The sequence below is a fragment of the Podarcis muralis genome, chromosome 4 (genome assembly GCF_964188315.1).
Source record: "Podarcis muralis chromosome 4, rPodMur119.hap1.1, whole genome shotgun sequence".
In the NCBI taxonomy this organism is placed as follows: domain Eukaryota; kingdom Metazoa; phylum Chordata; class Lepidosauria; order Squamata; family Lacertidae; genus Podarcis; species Podarcis muralis.
Genome location: NC_135658.1, coordinates 48,777,159 through 48,796,918, shown reverse-complemented (window position 1 = coordinate 48,796,918; position 19,760 = coordinate 48,777,159). Strand labels below are relative to the sequence as shown.

At 39.1% G+C, this 19,760-nt stretch overlaps 1 protein-coding gene across 1 annotated transcript in view; it reads left to right on the top strand.

The window, feature by feature from the left end:
* TMPRSS15 (transmembrane serine protease 15) overlaps positions 1–19,760 on the top strand; it is a 56,172-nt gene that overhangs the window by 14,770 nt on the left and 21,642 nt on the right. The window contains exons 8-15 of the mRNA XM_028726947.2: positions 3,246–3,354; positions 6,742–6,851; positions 7,757–7,894; positions 9,938–10,087; positions 10,758–10,863; positions 11,107–11,257; positions 12,299–12,440; positions 19,007–19,096. Of these exons, the coding sequence (XP_028582780.2) occupies positions 3,246–3,354; positions 6,742–6,851; positions 7,757–7,894; positions 9,938–10,087; positions 10,758–10,863; positions 11,107–11,257; positions 12,299–12,440; positions 19,007–19,096 (996 nt within the window). The remainder of the gene's footprint in view (positions 1–3,245; positions 3,355–6,741; positions 6,852–7,756; positions 7,895–9,937; positions 10,088–10,757; positions 10,864–11,106; positions 11,258–12,298; positions 12,441–19,006; positions 19,097–19,760) is intronic.

Here is a 19,760-nt window from a genome sequence, read left to right as displayed (position 1 = left end):
TGAGGGGGGGGGCAGGGAGAGAGAGAATCCTCAGTACTGCCAGATCCTGTGTGCTGAGTGGGCCCTGCCCTGCAAGCAAGACAGAAAGTTTAAAAGCTTGGGGGGGGACATTTGGTCCACTTGGGGATACCTGGTGCATAAGGAGCATTTAAGCTCTCTGCCCATTCAGCATGCTGGATCTGGAAGGCAAGAGATGCTTTCAGAAGATCTCATGGGAGCTCAAATGACCCAGCGAGAGTTTTCAAGGACATCTTGCAAGCTGAATGGGCTTGGGTGCCCTGCAAACCAGGCAAATAGCTTAAAAGCTATTTTTGTGCCTGGTCTGCTTGGCTTAACTGGCATGAATAGAGCTTTTAAAGCCTTGTTTGCCAGGCAAGGCCATCTCAGCACACTGGCTCTGGAAGCCTAAGAACATTCACATACAGGAACTCAGATTGCCCCTCAAGATCTCACGAGAGCATCCTAGAACTGGGAGTTAGAGCGGGCCTTGCCCCCTAAGCTGGGTTACCCAATGTGAAAAGAGCTTTTAAGGTCATTCTGCAACAGGTAACCCCAAGAGAATTTCAACCAGCCTGCCTTCAGCCACAGATGGCTGAAATGGCACAAGTTAAATGTGCATAAGATGCTAACATGCTACGTAGCCAAAGTGTTTGTTTCAGCTCATTGTTTCCCTAAAGGAACCAGCATGGTGCAGCAGTTAGAGTATTCAATTAGGACCTGGGAGAGCAGGATTAAAAGTCACACTTTCCTGTGAAGTCCAGTGGGTGACCTTGTGCCATGCACTATCTCTCAACCTAAACTATTTTGCAGGATTGTTGTGATGATAAAATGAATAGAGAGAAAAGTGGGTATATTACCTTTGGCTACATGGAGCAAAGGTGGTATATAAATGTGGTGATGATAATAATAAAAGTAGATAAAACCTGCCCTCCACAAAATTTAGGAGAATAGGTTTCTGTTGGGATGTGACATTTTCACCATTATTTTTATGGTCTTATAGTTGGAAGTGAGGAAGAGTTCTGCCAGGCTTTAGTTCTTCTAGCAGAGATAGCAGAAAGACCATCAAGAGGTGAACCAAGCCACTTACACTGTTAGAATGCAGGCCAAGTTTTCCAGGTCTGTGATTTTTCACTTGGTTCCCATTACCAAAGGGACATTACCTCTTCCATAATAGCTGCCTGCGAAGTTTGGAAAATTTTACAACAGGATTTATAGTCATTTTATAACTACTCTTGTCCACAAAAGAACCTATGTCCAACCCCATCCGGTCCCCATTAAAATTCCCTTTAGTGCTACGGAGTTCAGCATATGCAAGAGGTATAAAGCCGCAGCACAGGAAGGGTGTAATTCTAACAGTTTCTTCCTGATGCTGTCAGAGTTCAGTGAAATCAATTAGCTTCTCAGCTGAAATGCAGACAACAGGTGACATTGCAACCCTCTGCCCCCTAGTTTTAATGATAAAATCGCCATGAAATGAAGTGAGTCCGCCATTGTCCCCATTCCTTAATTCAGCATTAGAATGTGAGAACCGTGTCCTATACTGAAATTCAGGTAGTAATCATAGGAGAAGTAGTCATGGTACTAAAAGATTTTTTGGTTAAAAGAGGACAGAGATATATGGGAAATCTAAAGTGTGTTTTTATTTATTAAGTTGTTACCTTATTTAAAAGAAGTGGTGGGTTGTATGACTGTAAGACAGAGATGTCAGCTAAGTCTAAGCACAACAAATTTGAACAGCTATATACTGTTTATAGCAATCACCCTCTGCAGGCATTATTAAACAGTGAACGTAGACACAAAATCAGGGTTGTAAAATGTGGAGGGAGCCCCCATGGATACCAAAGAGTGTCAGCTTCAAATTGTCATCTTCCATGAAAGCTATGAAAACAGTGAGGGGCAAAATGACTAATGCTAGCACACTCATCCCCAATGCCTTCCCTTCCATGTTTACTGTCACCATTTACTAATGCCTGAAGAGGGCTAATATTTTATCTGAAACTACCTGTCAACAAAATATCTTGGTTAGCATGGATTGGCTGTGAAGACATGGACACCCTTCCTCATTATCCTAAGGACAAATTCAAGAAAATGTGCTTGGATTGCTGTAATGAGTCAGCAAAGAAGCGAAAACAAAATAGGCTCTGAGCATTTGAACTCATTTGGCCAGAGATTGGTCTCCCTTGGGGGAGAAAAGTGACCAGATTTGTATTTCTTCACATTCACAACACAAGGATTTACCTCATGGGCACAAGGCTAGCACGAGGATTTTTGCTGTCTGAGGCAAAAGACAAGATGGCACTCTCCCCCATTCTATTAGATTAGTTGAATCTAAGGCGCCATCTGCACTATACATTCAAAGCATTGTCAAATGCTTTAAACAGTCATGGCTCTCCCCAAGGAAGCCTGGGAAGTGTAGTTTGTTAAGGGTACTGAGAGCTATTATTTAGGAGACCCCATGTCCCTCACTGAACTACAGAGTTCAGAGTGCTTTGCCAGTCAGTTTCCCTTCCCAGGGAACTCTGGGCATTGTGGCACCTTGAACAATGTACAGTTTCCAGGGTTCTTTGAGGAAAGCTATGACTGTGTAAAGTGGTATGATACAGCTTTAAATGTATAGTGCAGATGGGGTCATCAACAGTAGTGATGGAATAGCATCTCCTACTGAATTTGAGGATAGAAAGCTAGAGCAGAGCAAGTGGCACAAAAACAGCTCTCTTGAATACCACCCCACTTCTCACCATCTGCTGCCTGACGTGACTCTGTGACTGTGGCTAATGGTATGGCTGGCCCTTCATAAGAATGAGCTCCATGTCTCTAGTATACCGAGTTCTATCTAACCAGACCTTGCAATGGTGCCAGTGATAGTTAAGGCATATCCAGAAAGAAGGTTCTAAGTGCAGCAATGGATGAATTACTATTGCTGTCTTAGAATAATGGTTGCAGCTGACTTGTGAGGTAATTTTTCATGCTCCAGAAATCAATTCAATGTATGAGGGGGAGCCCTGGAAACAAGAAACCTAGCCCCTTCAAGACAGTAAAAATAAAATGAGGAATACCAAATCTATATTCTGTCTGCTAATATAACCAAATTTATCTCAAACTGTGAAGCTTTTCCTTTTCCCATAATGTGTTACTGAGACAATATAGTTGGAAAACAAAGTACAATTGTTCTTTATAATCAAGGACTGGAGCAATCTCTTTCTGAGACTGAATTTCTTGAAAAGATAATTATTATTTATTTACAGCTACATCCTGTGATGGAAAATTTATTTTGACTGGCTCCACTGGATCTTTCCACTCTATTCATTATCCAGAGCCTTATATTTCAAACCTTGCTTGCCGATGGATTATACAGTAAGTCACTTGACAACATTCTATCAACTAGACTGTATTTGCAGATAAAATGCAAACACTTTTTTCTCAACAATGTTTTTTATACACTCCAGTTAATGTGGGGCATAATATGCACCAATAAGTTATTTACATACATACGGTATATAATTTTATTTGGATGCCACCTTTCCATAGTACAAACCATGCTCAAGGCGACTTGCAACATAAAAAAATAACTACAACATAAAAGTAGTCAGAAACAATAAATAAGACATTAGGATATATTCCCTCTCTGCTCTCACCTGGGGGCCTTTCTTCCCTCTGTATCTCTCACCCTGGAATATCTTCACTTCCCTGTCTTTTATTATTTATTATTATTTATTGAATTTTTATACCAACCTATACCCGGAGGTCTCTTTCACTCGGGATCATTCCACCACCTATCTGCAAACTTCATGGGGGTGCAATTCTTGGCCCCCAATGGCATCACAGCAGGGGAAACCCCAGAGGGGCCATTTTCTGTGTTGTCTCCTCCTCAAGGTGATTCCCAGAATCTACAGTGGCAACATATCTGGCCTCCAAGCAATGTTTGCAGTGCACTCCTTGGAGGCCAGATTTGCTTCTTCCTCAGCAGCCCTGCACCTGTAGTGAATAGGTGGATAGGAGGCGCTGCTGGTCTCCTCCCAACCTTGTTCCCAATGTAGATCACAACACACATGCACGCACTCACTCTCCCTGGTTCCTGGTGTAAATCTTCACTCACACCTTCTTCTCTGGCAGGAAGGTATCTTGTGGTTCACCTCAGGTGTCAAAATGTCTTGGGCTGGCCCTGGTCTTGATACATAACCTCAGGGTGGGTTTCATCCAGTTTTCCTGCTTCTATGCATCAGTCAGTTAACATTGTCTCATGCAACAAATTACTTCCTTTCCTTTCCTTAATAACCTAACTATCAACTGTTGTCACCATCAGAGACTACTGACACATCTCTAGGAGCACCTCATAGGTCAGGGGGTGGGGAGGCTTACTGATGAACATAGATCTCCAAAGTACAGCTGTTGCTTGTCTTGTTTGCAGAGGAGGAATATGTTTTTTCCCCCAATATAGGGCCAATATTGGCTGATGGATGAGAGCCCTTTAGCTCTCAATCTCCCAGCTGAATACCTGAGGGGTGGGGAAAATAAGCACAAGCTCAGGATATAGGATGAAATATCCTAGGTGTTTTCTTCGCCTTCCACCCCAGTCCTCTTCTCCAGCCAAACTGGAGGGGTATACAGTACCGTATTTTGAAGGAGCTGAGTGGCATGTGGGATATTTGTGGAAGGATTCAACAAATTACTCAGACACTTCCTGTCCTTGAATGATGATATAAACATGTTGAACTCCTGCACGTGCTGTTGTCAGTGATTCAAAAGTAAATTAGTAGCAGGACAAAGATGATCTGTTAGGGTTTTGTTTTGCTTTTTTGCTTTCTTCTGACTTAAGCTTTTATGAAGATTTCCCATTTCCTCATCCAATTTTGTGCTTCTTTCCTGAACAGAAATATATAATATTGTTATTCTTTTTAATAAATGTAGAAAAATAACTTGCTTGTTGTCAAATTACCCTATCATATTAAATTAGCCAAATATGCCTTGCTGAGTTACTTTCCCCAGCATTTTCCTTGAGCTTTTTTATTGTCAGATATAATTTTCTATGCTTCTTCTATCTACACAAGTGCTAACAAAAGAATAAATAGAAAGGATTACAGATTGCATTAAAAATGTGCTCTACTACACTTTCCAAATTGATTCTGACAAGCATGTTGAAATGGTTGTGGTCAAATACTTCAATTCCTTTTGGGAACTGCAACCAGGGGGGAAAAGGTAATTTAGTAAATTCAAAACAGTTTGCCAGTTTGAAGTTTGTATTCACATCCTGAGTATTCCAGATTTTCTAGTTTCTAAAAGGAATTAAAAGGAGGAGGACATGACAATGGAAATGAGGACTGTTTCTGAGATGATGCTACTGTTTATTAAAAAAAATTACTATGCATTGTTTCCAGCACTGTTGTTCTGTTCATGCTACAGAGTTCCACTTGCATAACTGAATTTTCCCCTACGGCCCTCATACACCCCCAAAATCTGCTCCAGAAGATTGGGATACAGGACATCCTGGAGCAGATTTGTATCATTTTCTGAACATGCATGTCTCTAAAATAAAGGGGTTTGTGTGTATAGTTCCATTTCATGTTACATAATTAATGGATGTAGTGCAAGTTCCTAGGTATAATGATAAAATGTATCCTGTTTTAAAAACTCTGCGTACATTGCATATATACTTTGTATAAATCAGCTCCACCCAGGATGCATGTATTGCTCAAATAAATTTGCAATCTTCTCCCATTTTACAGGATACATTGTCACCATATGTAGCACACTTTCTAACTTGGTAATGTGTGAGGTGACCATAGTATTACCAGATATCTTAAATTCGTTGCCTTAAATTCCAAGTTGACAAAATATAATCTAAACAATACTCTCCAACAAATAATTTAAAAATTGCCATGAACTTTCAGAGCAGATAGTGCACAATTAATGCTTATATTTGTTTGTTATACAAATCAGCAACTTATACTTAGATTTGCACAAACTTGGGGGGGGGGCAGAGAAAGTTTAGTTAAACAGGATTCAGATTCAGACTGCAATCCTAAATTAGGTGGCTCATAGAATTCGTTAGGACTTGCTTCAAAATGAGTCTGTTTAGAATGGGATGTCAACCACTTGTCCGCCATGCTACAGAGGCCCAGCTGACCTCCATCAGAAGTTGAGCATTCAGTCTCCAGCCCCATGTTTTGAAACACTCTTCCAACAGAGATTCAGCAGACACTGACTTTCAAACAAGTTGAATATTGTTTTATCCCACCAGGCCTATGTGGTTGTTTAACATTTTCTTGAGTAGCCACTAGCCAGTCATTTCAATCATCATTTCCCACTGTTTTAAATGTTTTTTTAATGTGCTCATATTGCTGTACAACACTCCGGTATTTTATGATTGGGCAGTATATAAATACTTTCCTAAATATAAATAAATGAAGTGTGTAATTTTCAAAATATAACTATCCCTGAATTGCTTCTCTTGGATACGATTCAAGGAGCACCTTTATAGGCTCCTTTGGGAGGAAAGGTGGAGTGGAAAGCAATAAAGTAAGTAAATAAAATGTGCAAGCAACTATTTGAACATCTGGATGGAGCTCCAATGCTCTTTACATGAGCAGCATATTTCCAGCACTTAGCTTGCAAAGCAAAGGAAAATTGCTGCTGGCTGGGTGGAGGGGATTTGATTCAATATATGTCCTCACATTTCTGTGTATTATGTCTACTGCATTCAGCAACCACGCAGCTATTAACAGAATATTTTGCCCCTTTTAGTGTAAATCAAGAACTGTCTATTAAGCTGAATTTCAGTGCTTTTGATACACAACAGTATGCAGACACTCTAAGTATTTATGAAGGTGTAGGCCCAGGGAAGATTTTAAGAGGTAAGACACCTTTTTAATACTGTTTTAAATCTGTGATACTTACAGCAACCAGGCATCCTTTTCTTTTTACAATGCAATGTTTTATAATCCCATGTGGTGAGAATGATGCTCTTCATCCAGAGTTTTGTGTTTCAAGATAAGCAGGGATTTTTTTCCATGAGCAGGCTTCCCCATTCACCTGAATGGAGGAAATAGCACCTTGTGTACATTCCTTTCAACAATTTCATTGTGGCAATTGCAAATGTGCTAGTCAGTTCAATAGGCTTTTAGTTGATCACAGCTTTGTTATGTGTCCCATTTGCATTTTCCAAAAGTTCTAAGAGAAGTAAGAATTGCTATTATAATAAATGCAATGTCCAACTTATACTTTTCCTGCGGATGAAAGCACAACACTTGTTGCAGGATCTCTGCTTAAAAGCATTCCAGATTGCACTTCTAACGGTTAGTTGAGGTTCTGATTATGCAGAAGTCAACCACTACTATATGCCCAAAGCCATGGGGAACCAGTGGCCACAATAATGCTGAACTCTTCATGTGTCAATGTCATATAAATGATTTGTTTGTTTTCCATGAAGTTACGAGTCAATGGTGTTTCTAATTCTAATTATAAATTGCTGTCTATTTTCATCATGAGATTCTAGAGGTTAATCTGATATATTCTAGGATAACACTTCGAACTCTTATGAGGGCAGAAACAATTTCAATGGCAAATTGTAATCTTGCTCACAGCTTGATGCTTAAATATGAGCAACTCCATTCATTTTTAGGTATACAAATGGATAATAGTAGAAAAACCATAAGTGTTTGGGCTCACTTTTCTGTAAACTGAAGACTACTGATTTGGATTATTTGCGTGTATGTGGCATTACACCCTTTAGATATCTGTGCCATCTCTTTCTTTGTAGGTTTCCTCTCAGGTTCTGATCCTGGTACAATTTACATATTTTCTAATAAAGCCACTGTAGAATTTGTTACAGACTACGCTGAAAATTATAGTGGCTTTAATGCAACCTACAGTGCATTTAACACAAGTGAACTGACAGGTAAGTAGTCTTTCTAACTTCTGTTTAAATATCACATTGTTAGTATATGTGGTGGGAGGAGATCTAGCCACAGCTAGCAAAACTGTGACATTGCTCTGATATGGAGACAAATGCACCTGATTTCATATGTGACTTGCAGTGGATGTATTAAATCAGCTCCCATAAACGTTAGTCTTACATTGTGTCTGTAGCCTTATGCTACAGACACTGTATTCTTTTATCAAATCCATTTTGAAGTGCTAATGTAACAATGTGTTGTTATCCACTTAACTTGTCCAAACACCCCATGAATAATTATCCCTTTCTATATTGATATCATTACCCTTTTTGCTGCTTATAGATACCAGAGGTGCTGTATCATCAAGGCTGCTTACTTGTTTTTCAGCTTTGAACTCTTTAGACTTAAAAAAAAAAACAACAACAACAAAATTGGGAAAATGTATCCATACCTGGAGATGTTACCCAGGAACATACATAATTAACAGGATTTGCAGATTAATGAAGATGATTTCCCATCTAATTCCCATTTCACCTTGATAATTACTATATTATGTGACTTTTTTCCTAGATGTTAGTACCCCCTGGTTTGGAAAAAAAATAAAAAATAAAAATTGATTGAAATGTCTGACTAGTGGCATGCAAGAATATATTTCTTTGTTTAAGAAATTTCTGTAGCACATTTTAGGACAATATCCAGTTACTTCAAACCAGCATCCAGCATCACGCTCTACTCTCCAAATGGCATTTTTTTAAAATGCGCATTGACAGCTCTTTTAAATTTAAATTCCTCCAAAATTGAAAACCTTGATAGGCAGAAGCATGATAGGCAGGAGGCCCTGATTCTTGTGCTTGGCTGCAGGCATCACATCAGGGCATCTGGCATAGCTTTCATGAAATGGGTAGTCTGGTATGGCTGCAAGTGATCCCTAAGATAACTGGGTTACAACCTGTTTAGGGCTTTAAAAGTCAGAGCTGGTAACAACTATGCCCAGCATGTTGTACAAAACAAAAACACAACTTCTATATTCATTAAGAAGACAGTTGGAACACACACGGTTCAAACTAAATATAGGCATTCATGCATAAGAACTGCTGCTGAGTTGTAACATCATGTGTTATTTTGAAACAAATATCCTCTCGCCCTGAAAACAAAGACCTGTATCTTTTATATTCATTTCTTCTGTGGATATTAACAAACCTTACAGTCATAAAAGATACAAGTTGCTGCACTGATCTTGAAGAGAGGGAGAGTTGTCCAGTTGCCTAGGCATTTCTGTCTTCCTTTGCAGAGGGGCCTAGGGCTTAGCCACACTTTCCTTTCCCCCCCCCACTCTTTTCCAACCCAGCTCTGTGTCTGAGCATGAGGGTATTTTTGCCCCTGAACTTTCCCCACAAAAACCTGCTTTTTGAGCACACCATCAAAGCGAATATCAATTTGGCTTTTCCACGGATTGTCATTTGTTCCAACTGAGCTTTAAAGAGTGGAATTTTGTGGGGAAAGGCTCTGGAGCAAAAAAGGGTAGGGTGCTCGAACACAGAGCTTTAAAGCATGGACCATGCCTAGAACAAGCAGAGGGAATGAAAGTGTGGATAAGTCCATGGTTGAATATTAGAATGGAGATGGGAGGGAAACTTGCATCTGCATTACAGGCTTACTGTATATCGAGAATCCTAGAATTGCAGAGTGAGAATGGACTCCAAGGGTCATCCAGTCGAACACCAATCCCCTAATGCCGGTTGAGGGAAATAGTACTCATGTTTAGTGCTTTGACAATGGGGAAAGGCCATTAAACCTACCATGAAACTAGTGCAGAAAATAAGTGTGTGTGGATTATCTACAGAAACCATGCCAAGGCTCATAGAAGCTAACATTTGGGTGATGTATTTTCAGGTTGGATGGGAAGCACTTTCAACACAGTCACTTTGCTTGTGATATGAAAAGGATTATAATAAATCAGTACATGGTGGAATGTCATTGTTCACAGTCCATTGAGTTAATTTATTAAATTTCGTTTCATTAATTTATTCACATTTCGCTTCAAGACAGTCAGAAACTTAGCTGCACTTTTGAAGATGGCTTTTGTTACTGGATTCAAGACTTAGATGATGATGATGAATGGGCAAGAATTAGTGGTCCCACATTCCCTATTACATCTGGCCCTAACTTTGATCATACATTTGGCAATTTATCAGGTAAGAATTAAGATATGAGCAAAACATGAATTGATTTGAATTTTCTATTTTACCAATATATTTTTGCAAAATAAAATAGAAATGGCTTGCAAGGCAGAAGGGATTATTTCTCCTCTTGAAGATCTCACTACTCTTTGTACACTTGACAATATATCTTATAATCGTCAATCTCATTTGGATACCTATTTGGACCAATGGAATGCATATATTAATATCAATGTTTAGGTCAGAACTGATGGATTATATTTATTGTTCATCTGAGTTAACAATGCCCCCCCTTCTTTTTGTTATATCTGCAAAATAAAGAATGTTTGTTTGTATTTAGCAAAGGAAACAACGTCTGCTCTAAAAACTGAAAGTTTTAGCTTGTCAGGCCTGGGGCTACAAAACATGGGCTCCTTGGACCTTTCCCCTCAGCCCAGTGATCCATCAAGCTTAGGCATCTGTATGAGAGCCAGTGGACTATGTGTGTCTCTTTTTATAAAACTGCAGCTACTAAGTGTCCCATTGAAGCCAATCGTATAAATTATTTTATTATTATTTATTCAATGTATATTCCATTGTTCAGGGTAGAAGTTCAGGGCAGCAAATTAGCAAGTGTACTTCCTTAGGTAGTTGGTGGAACAAGGAGTTAATAATTAACTAATATATATTATTATCTGTCTTGCAGGCTATTACATTTCAACACCAATGATGTCTGGAGGCAGACTTGTGAGAGTTCGACTTTTAAGCTTATCCTTAGTCCCCTCTTCAGATGTGTTCTGCCTAAGTTTCTGGTATTGTGAACATACCATGTGTACTAATAGCAAAGTCAGTTCTCTCTCCTCCCTCCACACATCCTCAAAATCTGTTCCAGAGAATCCCCCAACCCTCTGGAACAGATTTTGAGGGTCCACGAGGGGCTGCAGAGGGGAGGAAAAGCTCACTGCACAAGCTGAAGTCTGCTGTGCTAATGGATACCAGGTGGATTTCAATTTAATATGCCAGAATAAATAATTACCTCTCATTTTCCAATTCAGGTATCACATGTATGGTATTAATGTGTATCGTTTGAGCATTACCATCACGTATGACCAGAACACTGAAAGGACAGTTTTCCAGAAAGAAGGAAATTATGGAAATAACTGGAACTATGGTCAAATAACACTAAATGAAACATCTAATTTTAAAGTATGTCAAGCTATTTATCATCAATAAAGAATGTAGTCAGGTCACTGAGTTCAGCAGGCCTTTATGACCATTCCCAATCTTCTATCCCAATCTTCGTATCTGCAAAATGAATACTTTTATCATTACAGTCTGCCAAAAAATGGTTAGAGCACACAAGACTAGTTAATAGGAGCAGACTGTATGTTTTTGACAGAGGAAATTATTATGATTATGTTGGAACACTGAAACTTCTCTCTGTCTTGGGCTAGCCAGCTTTGTCACCAGTTAAGAACCCTTGGGTAGAGTGATGAAATATATCTACAACTGAAATTTACCTGCTTTACTTGAAGTACTTCATAAAGGAATGCAACATGAAGTCTCTCTCCCCCTCCCCAATTTCTTTTGGGACTCACACCAGGGACCTTTTGATTCCAAAACAGCAATTCTAGGACTTAGTTATGCTTACATTGTCAAACTTGGCTTCTAAAGAGAACGTGCTTAGATCTAGTTTATAAATTATTGGCCTAACATGTCCAATAAATCAACAGAACCTTTCTATTGAAGAATTGTTCCTTCAGCTTTCCTGTACTGAAAAATGGATTCGGTCCATAAGTTCTACTGTATTCCTATGTCATCTTTCCATCCACTAACAATGTCGCTAGCAAAAATGGCTAGAGATGTTTTGAGAATCTGAATGTGTAGTTAATTCTTTTAGGGGAGGTAGAATTCCTTGTAAAGCCATTAAAGGGCTCATATAGATGACTGCTCACATTTCTACTTATAGAAGAAATCTTTCTACATTTCTAATTTTAATAACAATGAATCCCATACATGTCTAGCAAGCAAGCCCCATCACTGAATCACATGGTTCTTACTCCCATGTATGTCTGATTTTAAAAATGTGACTGTGTTGTATGGTTTTATATATGATAGCTCTTATATCTTTTTATGAACAGCGATATATAAATTATATGTAAATAAGTAGAATAAGTAAAATAAATAAGTAAAGTCTAAAATGAAACTGCATGCATAACATTTTATGTGATTTTTTTTTTAAAAAAGGTTGCTTTTGATGCCTTTAAAAGACCAGGATGGGATGGCATTGCCCTTGATGATATTGGTCTGACAAATGGAGGCTGCAATGAAACTGTTTATCCAGAGCCTACTTTGGTCCCCACAGTCCCTACGACCCCTCAGCTGCCCAGTAAGTATTATTGTTTTCTGTGATCACAGAAGCATTTCATTATAGGTTGGGTTACTATGTTGTATTCTTGGAGGGGGCTATCAGTAGTAAGTGGAACAGCTGATGACAGAAAAACAAAGCAAAGCTAGAGGCATAATATCTGAAGAAGGAATAACTTCCCTTCACCTGCCATTCCTATGTTATCTCTTTCTTTCCTACTGGCTGTTCTGCTTGCTGCAGCCAGTCAAGGTGGGAATTAAGGATTTAGCACTGCCAGGGCTGGACTCTTATCAGCATTGCTGCACTATAGCTCTCCTCTGCACTGTACAATTATGCGGTGCAAGGGGTTATAATGCTCTGCTGTTCCACTATTTTAAATTTTGAATGGCATGTCTGCCCAGGACTTTCTTTGGGGACTGGCTGTGCTAATTTAGCACATTTGAGCCCTTTATTCCAAACAACTAGCTAGTGCCATGCTAGCCCTCAACCCTCTGGTATGGCAGATGATGGGGGAAATAGCAGGGCTATTTGATTTATGCCACACAGAAGCCAGTTTTTGAGCAAGGAGGGATATTTCACTATGTGGTGCCAATGTACTGAACTGGAAGATATCTGTAGGCCTTAAGACAAAAGTGTAATATTTCTAATGCGTCCCCAAATTAACTGTATCCTATTAAAATCCAGACTTCCTACTAACGTCACACACTGATGCAAATTCATCCATGGCATCACTTTGCAGATCATCACTAATGTAAAATCCCATTTATTGCATTATGTGACAACTTGATGTTCACTGGAAATCTCAGCAAAAGCATTGATAGGATATGACTTTCGTGGGCAGGGGGGAAATAAGGATGTCTTAATTAAATTCACATATTTTCCAATTTTGCTGCTGTTGCTGTGTTAGATGCTGAAAGACAGAGTTGATGATGCACATGAGTAATTTCTGTCCATTTCAGAGAGAAACAGTAACCTATATCTCATGAACATTCAGTGAACTGACAAATAATAACAAGGGTGGGAAGGATAAAGGGTCAGCCATACATGCTTATGAAACTGTTAATGAGGTTCCGAGGCAGGATCAGATTGCTTCACATAATGAAATAATAGCATATTCTATACTAACTCCGGCCAGGGAAAGATGGCTAATACGTCTAGTTTTATTATATTCCTTCTTCTGCTAAAGCATGCTGAAAATTGCTTTCCCTCTAGAGCTATCAGAAATCTTGAATACCATCAAATTCAATCTTTCAACTTGTCACATTTTTATAATGCTACTGATATTATTAAATCTGTTCTGCCAAAAACAACAGACAAAAAGGACCTGAGCCTACCTCAGCCTACTCCAATAGACATTAGCTGTAATGCAGCACTCACTGGAGACAATAGCAAAGCATCAGTGATTTTAAAGGAATTGGATCAGCCGTCTTTTACACATTGCTGTAATATTCCCATTTCCAGATGTGAAATATATGGGTTTTTTAAAGGGATGGATATTAGTGAAATTCTAAAACAGGGCATGGTGTTTAAAATCATTGGAAGGGGACACCCTTGCCATCTTTTAGTATATCACTAATATCTATCGCTCTTTTTTCAGATTCTGTTCTACATGGGGACATGATAGGGATGGAAGTTCCATTGCACACAAAATGTCCTTGCAGTAACAAAACTATATAGTTGGACACCACCCATAATTATTTGCTGCTATTTGCAGAAAAGAGTCCACTGCAAACTAATTTCCACAGCTAGTCTGCTTCAAAATGTTTCCCACAATGTTACTCTTGAGTGTGTCACTGAACCAATCAGAATTCCTTCAAAATGCTTTCAACCATTTGCATTGCTGCTGCTGCAGTTCCTTTCTGAGAAAGACGGGTATGGTTTACTAGATGGACCAGAATGAAGACTTCATGTGCTGGTCTCCACTCTGGTCCACCTACTGAACATAAAGGCAGGTCGTGCTTGCACTCTTCACCACACCCTTCCCAGACTTTTGCCTTGCTCTTTCTTCTCTTCCCATTGCTTAAACTCTGTGTAGATTTGTGTGTGAGAGAGAGAAGGTGGGGTTGCTCTACCTACTGTGACCTCTGGCTCTTCCTACCCCTGCTCTTAAATGCCCCATCCTTTGTCCAACCAGCCCCACTAGGCAGCATCTGTCATCTTTCTCTTATTCATTTTCATTTTACATAGTTCTATAAACCTCTAACATGTTCCATCTTCAGGTTTTTCCCCAGACTAAACGCTTAAGTGCCTTAGCCTTTTCCTCGAAAGGAAGCTGCTCCATTTACACAGTGTTCCAAATTTGACTGTGTGGCCTTGTCATTCTTGAGATTCTGTTTTCGTAATAATTCTTAACACTGAAGTCAGATGACATTTCCAGTGAGCTTCCATCTATAGATCCAATATGGCTTTTCTGGGTGGCCACAGACACTGAAGATCCATTCAGCATGGGAATGGTTGGGAATTTATTTTTGTCCCTAAGTAATTTACTATGCACATACAATGATACCTGACATTTTCTTACTCCTTTATTTAGTTTTGGATCACCTCACAATTTCAAAATAAACATAGAAAAGTGATGTATCTTCCAGTCTGATGGCTTGGAAGGTACTATGAACAATCTTGAAAGTACATTTCAAGATAAAAGCAGAAGTATTTTTCTACATTATTTTTGCCCATAGAACTATGTTTCCTATTCATGAATAGGAAATCTTGTGTACAGGAATCATACACAATCAAATTTTGGCCAAGCTCAAGTTTTGACTTTGCTTCTATGATTCTGTTTAAATCATCAGATCACACACTGAGAGACACGAGAGACACTATTTTCCTCATCTTGTTATCCTGCCTTAAAAACCTGCTCCAAAACAAAATGTCAATGATTTATATCTGTTGAGAATGGACTTCACTTCAGGTTTTCCCCTGACTCTAGTTCTATCAATATCTTCATTAAATTTATGTCACTTGATGTGTAGCTTCATTCTATTGCACATCTTTTGCTATCTCTGGACGTGGCAATTCAGTCAACTAGAAAACCATATAGATTGGCCAACACTGAAAAATGAAAACAAGTCTATTCTTTATTGTAGCACCAAGCAGTTCATAGAACAAAAAAAATGACAGCCAATCAAGGCGCAGTCTTCACAGGACCATGCTCCAAATTTCTTTAAACTTTCAGTAGATGTGAGAGAGCATTCTGTTGAGACACGTTTGGGGCTGTTTGTATGAGTACACTTCACTTAACGCCATATGTCTCAATATGGGGAGACCAATCCATGTGTAAACAGTTCAAATAACCTTGGTCTCTATAGCCCTAGCTATGGAGGACATTAACCAAGAGCTGCTTAAATTATGCGTGATGTCAGGTTTCTTGAGGGTTTCCTATGTGGCTTATATATCCAGTTGTTCCGCCAAATTGAAATATGTGATACATGCAAATAGTGTTTAAACTCAATGTAAAACAAAGATTGATTCCATAGTGCTGCCATCTTTCAGCCTCAATGTGCCACAAATGCATAGAAAAAATGGTGGGATTTGTATAATTTTATTTTTATTTTTTTAAAAAATAAGGGTGTATTCTATTTGGGATGCCATATATTTGAATCAAATGCACATACCTAGAATATCCCTTATTACTGTGTTATCCTCAGCAGTGATTAAACAGCAGTAGCAACAGTAGCTGGTAACAACGGTAACTACAATATCTTTAGAACTTTAGCTTACTGCCCTTCACAAACACTTGGCAGCCATAGATAGATCTACTTCATGTCAAGAGTATGACACAGGTAGGTGAATGATGAGTCTGCTGTGCAAATGGTTATTAATATGTCACTTGGGAGTTGCAGTTTTTCTGTTTAGTGCCACATACAGGGTGTGATCTTGTGCATTTGGCACATGAGAACAAAAAAAGAATGTCCTGACACATATCTTACTCTCTCCTAGAAAATGGGGGGGGGGAGTAATTCAGTTAATAAACTGTGAGAACAATCTGATCTATCTCTCCAGTGCCCAGAGGTCCATCACCAGAAGTCCCATGGTGCAGCAATAGAAAACTCTACCTGGTGGTCATGTCCCATTGAGGGGTGAAAACAGGGCACTCCAGGTGGGGATACAGTGGATCTGCTGGATCCTAAGCCCCTTCATTCCCCCACCATAGTCCAAGACGGGTCCCCTAATTATACCAACTCAGAGCAGGCATAATTAATCCCCTCCTATTGCAATCAATTTAGGAGTGGAGAGACCCGGGGGGGGGGGGAGATACAATATCTCCTCCCACCCTGGCCGCAGCTAACCAGCAGGATATAGGAAGTAGTGGCAGCTTTGCCACTCACAGATTGTCCCCCTCCTACCCATACATATCCATTGTATTGCTCTCCCTATGCGGTGACAGTTTTCCTAAGAACCCAGGTGACTGGATGTTCTTTGATGTTAAAGTCCACTAATCAGTAACATGAAATAGTCAACCAAGTTTATTTCTCTCTTCCAAAAGTTTTCTTATTTGGACCCCTTGCAATTATGGAATATTTAAACATATTAATTCACTGGTACACTTCTCAACTTCTCTTAGAGAAAACAAATTATTTTGAAACAGATACCCAAGCTGCCTGTTGTACAGCTAAGCATGCTGATCTTCAGCAGCAACCCCTGAAGTACTAAAAACTGAACTTTGCCCCACCACCTTGTGACTCGCCATTTGAAGGTTATTAGGGCAGACAGTCCAGAGTGAGGCTTCTTTCTTTAAATATGTAGCTCTCAACCTTTCTCCATTGAATGCTTATTCTGCCGCTGTATGATTAGTATATCTAATAGCATAGTATAAGAGGATGCATGAAGCAATATTATAGAGGAAGATCTGTTCCACACAGAGTAGTCAAATTATCATTAGATTTAATGGTATCATTATAATTATAATAGCTGATCCTGTAAGTGCTTCTTTCAAGCCATCTGTACCTAGACAGCGGTTAATATATCTTGTTAGACAAAGAATAAAAGATACATTGCCTGGTGAGGTGTTCAGCGTAAAATTATACTTTATTCTAAAACTTGGGTCTTCATTATTTAAGAATACATCTTCTACTTAGTATGTATTATAGATATTAGAGAGGCTTAGTAATTTTGCCAGGCTCATTAATGCCCATGACATTTCTTCCCTTCTCCATATTTTTTCTGTAGGATCATAAAAACCATCTTAAGATAAACAGACTACTTTTTGAACTTCCCAAGTTCTTTCTGTGTAATTAAACATCTCCAGGGCCCTCGGCTGAGTGAAGAGATTTAAACCTCTCTGCCCAACCAGCTCTCTGTCTCTTTTAATTTCCCTTTTGCTGCCGCTGCCCCCAAACTCTGTGGTGTCTAGCAAGAACAGAAAAATTAGTGTGGAGACCTAATCCATTTTCCAGGGCAGGGGTTAGCAATCCCCAATTTTGATTTTAAATCAGTAGACAGGATTGTGACATTGCTGATTTTATTATAAATACAATGTTGTGTTTCTTAGCCCCTTGAGAAATGTTTGTTTATTTTTTATTAGAATGTCTTAGGCAAAACGACTTATTGAGCCCAAAATAATATTTTGCCCTGTTTACTTTACATAAATCCAAAAATGCTTTCCTGTGTTCAGGAATAAGCCCTTCTCAAACACAAGAGGGAGGTTAGGTCTGGTGCAGTCCTTTTTCTACTGCATGCCTGGCATTATTCAGCTGGAAGAGAGCTGGTAGAGCTGGGTTTGGAGACATTTACAAAAATGCACAGGGTAGTGTGTGTCAATTAAGGAATTAGTCTAGATACTGGGATGCCCTTGTACGGTACTTGGAAAATTATACATTGAAGACTTTCTCAGAGAAAAGAAAGGTAGAGGGAGGATAAGAATTGAGATGACTGCAATGTCCAGAAGGCTGTGATGCTTTAGAGTTCAAGGGAAAGGAGGGGCATTGAAGTGGTGCAGTAGAAAGCTAACAACGGCAAGGTTACTGTGCATCAGGGAAAGTTCAAAAGGGAGGCAGTTCTCCTCAGTCAAGACTTTGCCAGTCAAAGATCAGTAGATGAGGAGGAGCACAGAAAACCAAAGTGGGAGTTTACAAGTCATAAGGCTAAGCTTATCCCAGCAAGATATGTCCTGGGATTCAGAAAGCTGCCAGGTCAGCAACACCACTCTCCAAAAATCTCTTTGCATTCAGTGTTTAAGAAGTGCAAGAATGGACGCCAAGCCAAGAGTTCCAAAAGCCAGTGAGGCTGTGTCTCTGTTAGCAACACTGCTCTTGAAATTCCACCACTTTGGAATATCTTAATCCAGTTATAGTTTTAGAAACCAAAGGCTCACGAAAGCATGGGGCTTTTGTCATTTGAATGAATGAATGCAAGCATGTATCCTGTGCCTATGTGAATGCACACATTTGGAGCAAGTGCACAGCAATGTATGGTGCATATACTCTTTCTAAGGATGAGATAAGGATATGTCCAAACAGCATTACATGGAAGAGGGAGCAAGGTTGGAGCACAGCTTCTAAATTTTCAGCCAAGTAAACAACTGTATTGATATACACTAGTCAATAAATAAACGGATTGTCATTTCTTTAGCATTTTTCCCCTTTCAGCTGACTGCGGTGGACCATTTGATCTGTGGGAACCAAACACTACATTTAGTTCCATGAATTATCCAAATAATTACCCCAACCTAGCCTCTTGTAAGTACTGTAACTTCAGAACTTAATGAATGTTTGTTTGTTTGACAACATTTATATACCACTTATCAACAAAATTCTGTTAAGCAATTTACATCATAAGCTGTTATTAGACTGGATGGAATATGGTATGTGGTCATGAACAGTGCTTATACATGAGGAAAATCTTGTGAACCTACTAGGAGCCTAGGAAGGTACACTGTGCTTAAACACTGCACAAAAATGGTTGCATTCCCTCTTTTATTTGGTGTGGAATAGGGGTGGACTGGACTGTTAATTTCAGTTCTCTCAGTTTCTCATTCTTCCAGTCTTAAACTCCTCCCCACATTTCTGCAGTAATTTGCTATTTTAAAACTAATAATAATTATGAGCATTTATTTTTCTAATAAACACATTTTTGTATGCAGTTTTGACTGATGTACATATTTTTGCATGCAGTTTCCCTAATAAAGTGCATTTTGTATGTTATTTTCACCAAAATATTCATTTTTATGTATACTTACACAGGATATATGCATTTTTGTAGACACTGCTTGACTGGAGAACTGTATCGCACAATTAAGAAAAGTATGAATTTCAAGGATTCCTGTGTTTTGGTTCTCAATTGTATCAGAAAGTATGAATTAGGCATGATTGCCTCTGAATGCCAATTGAATCAAATTTCTTC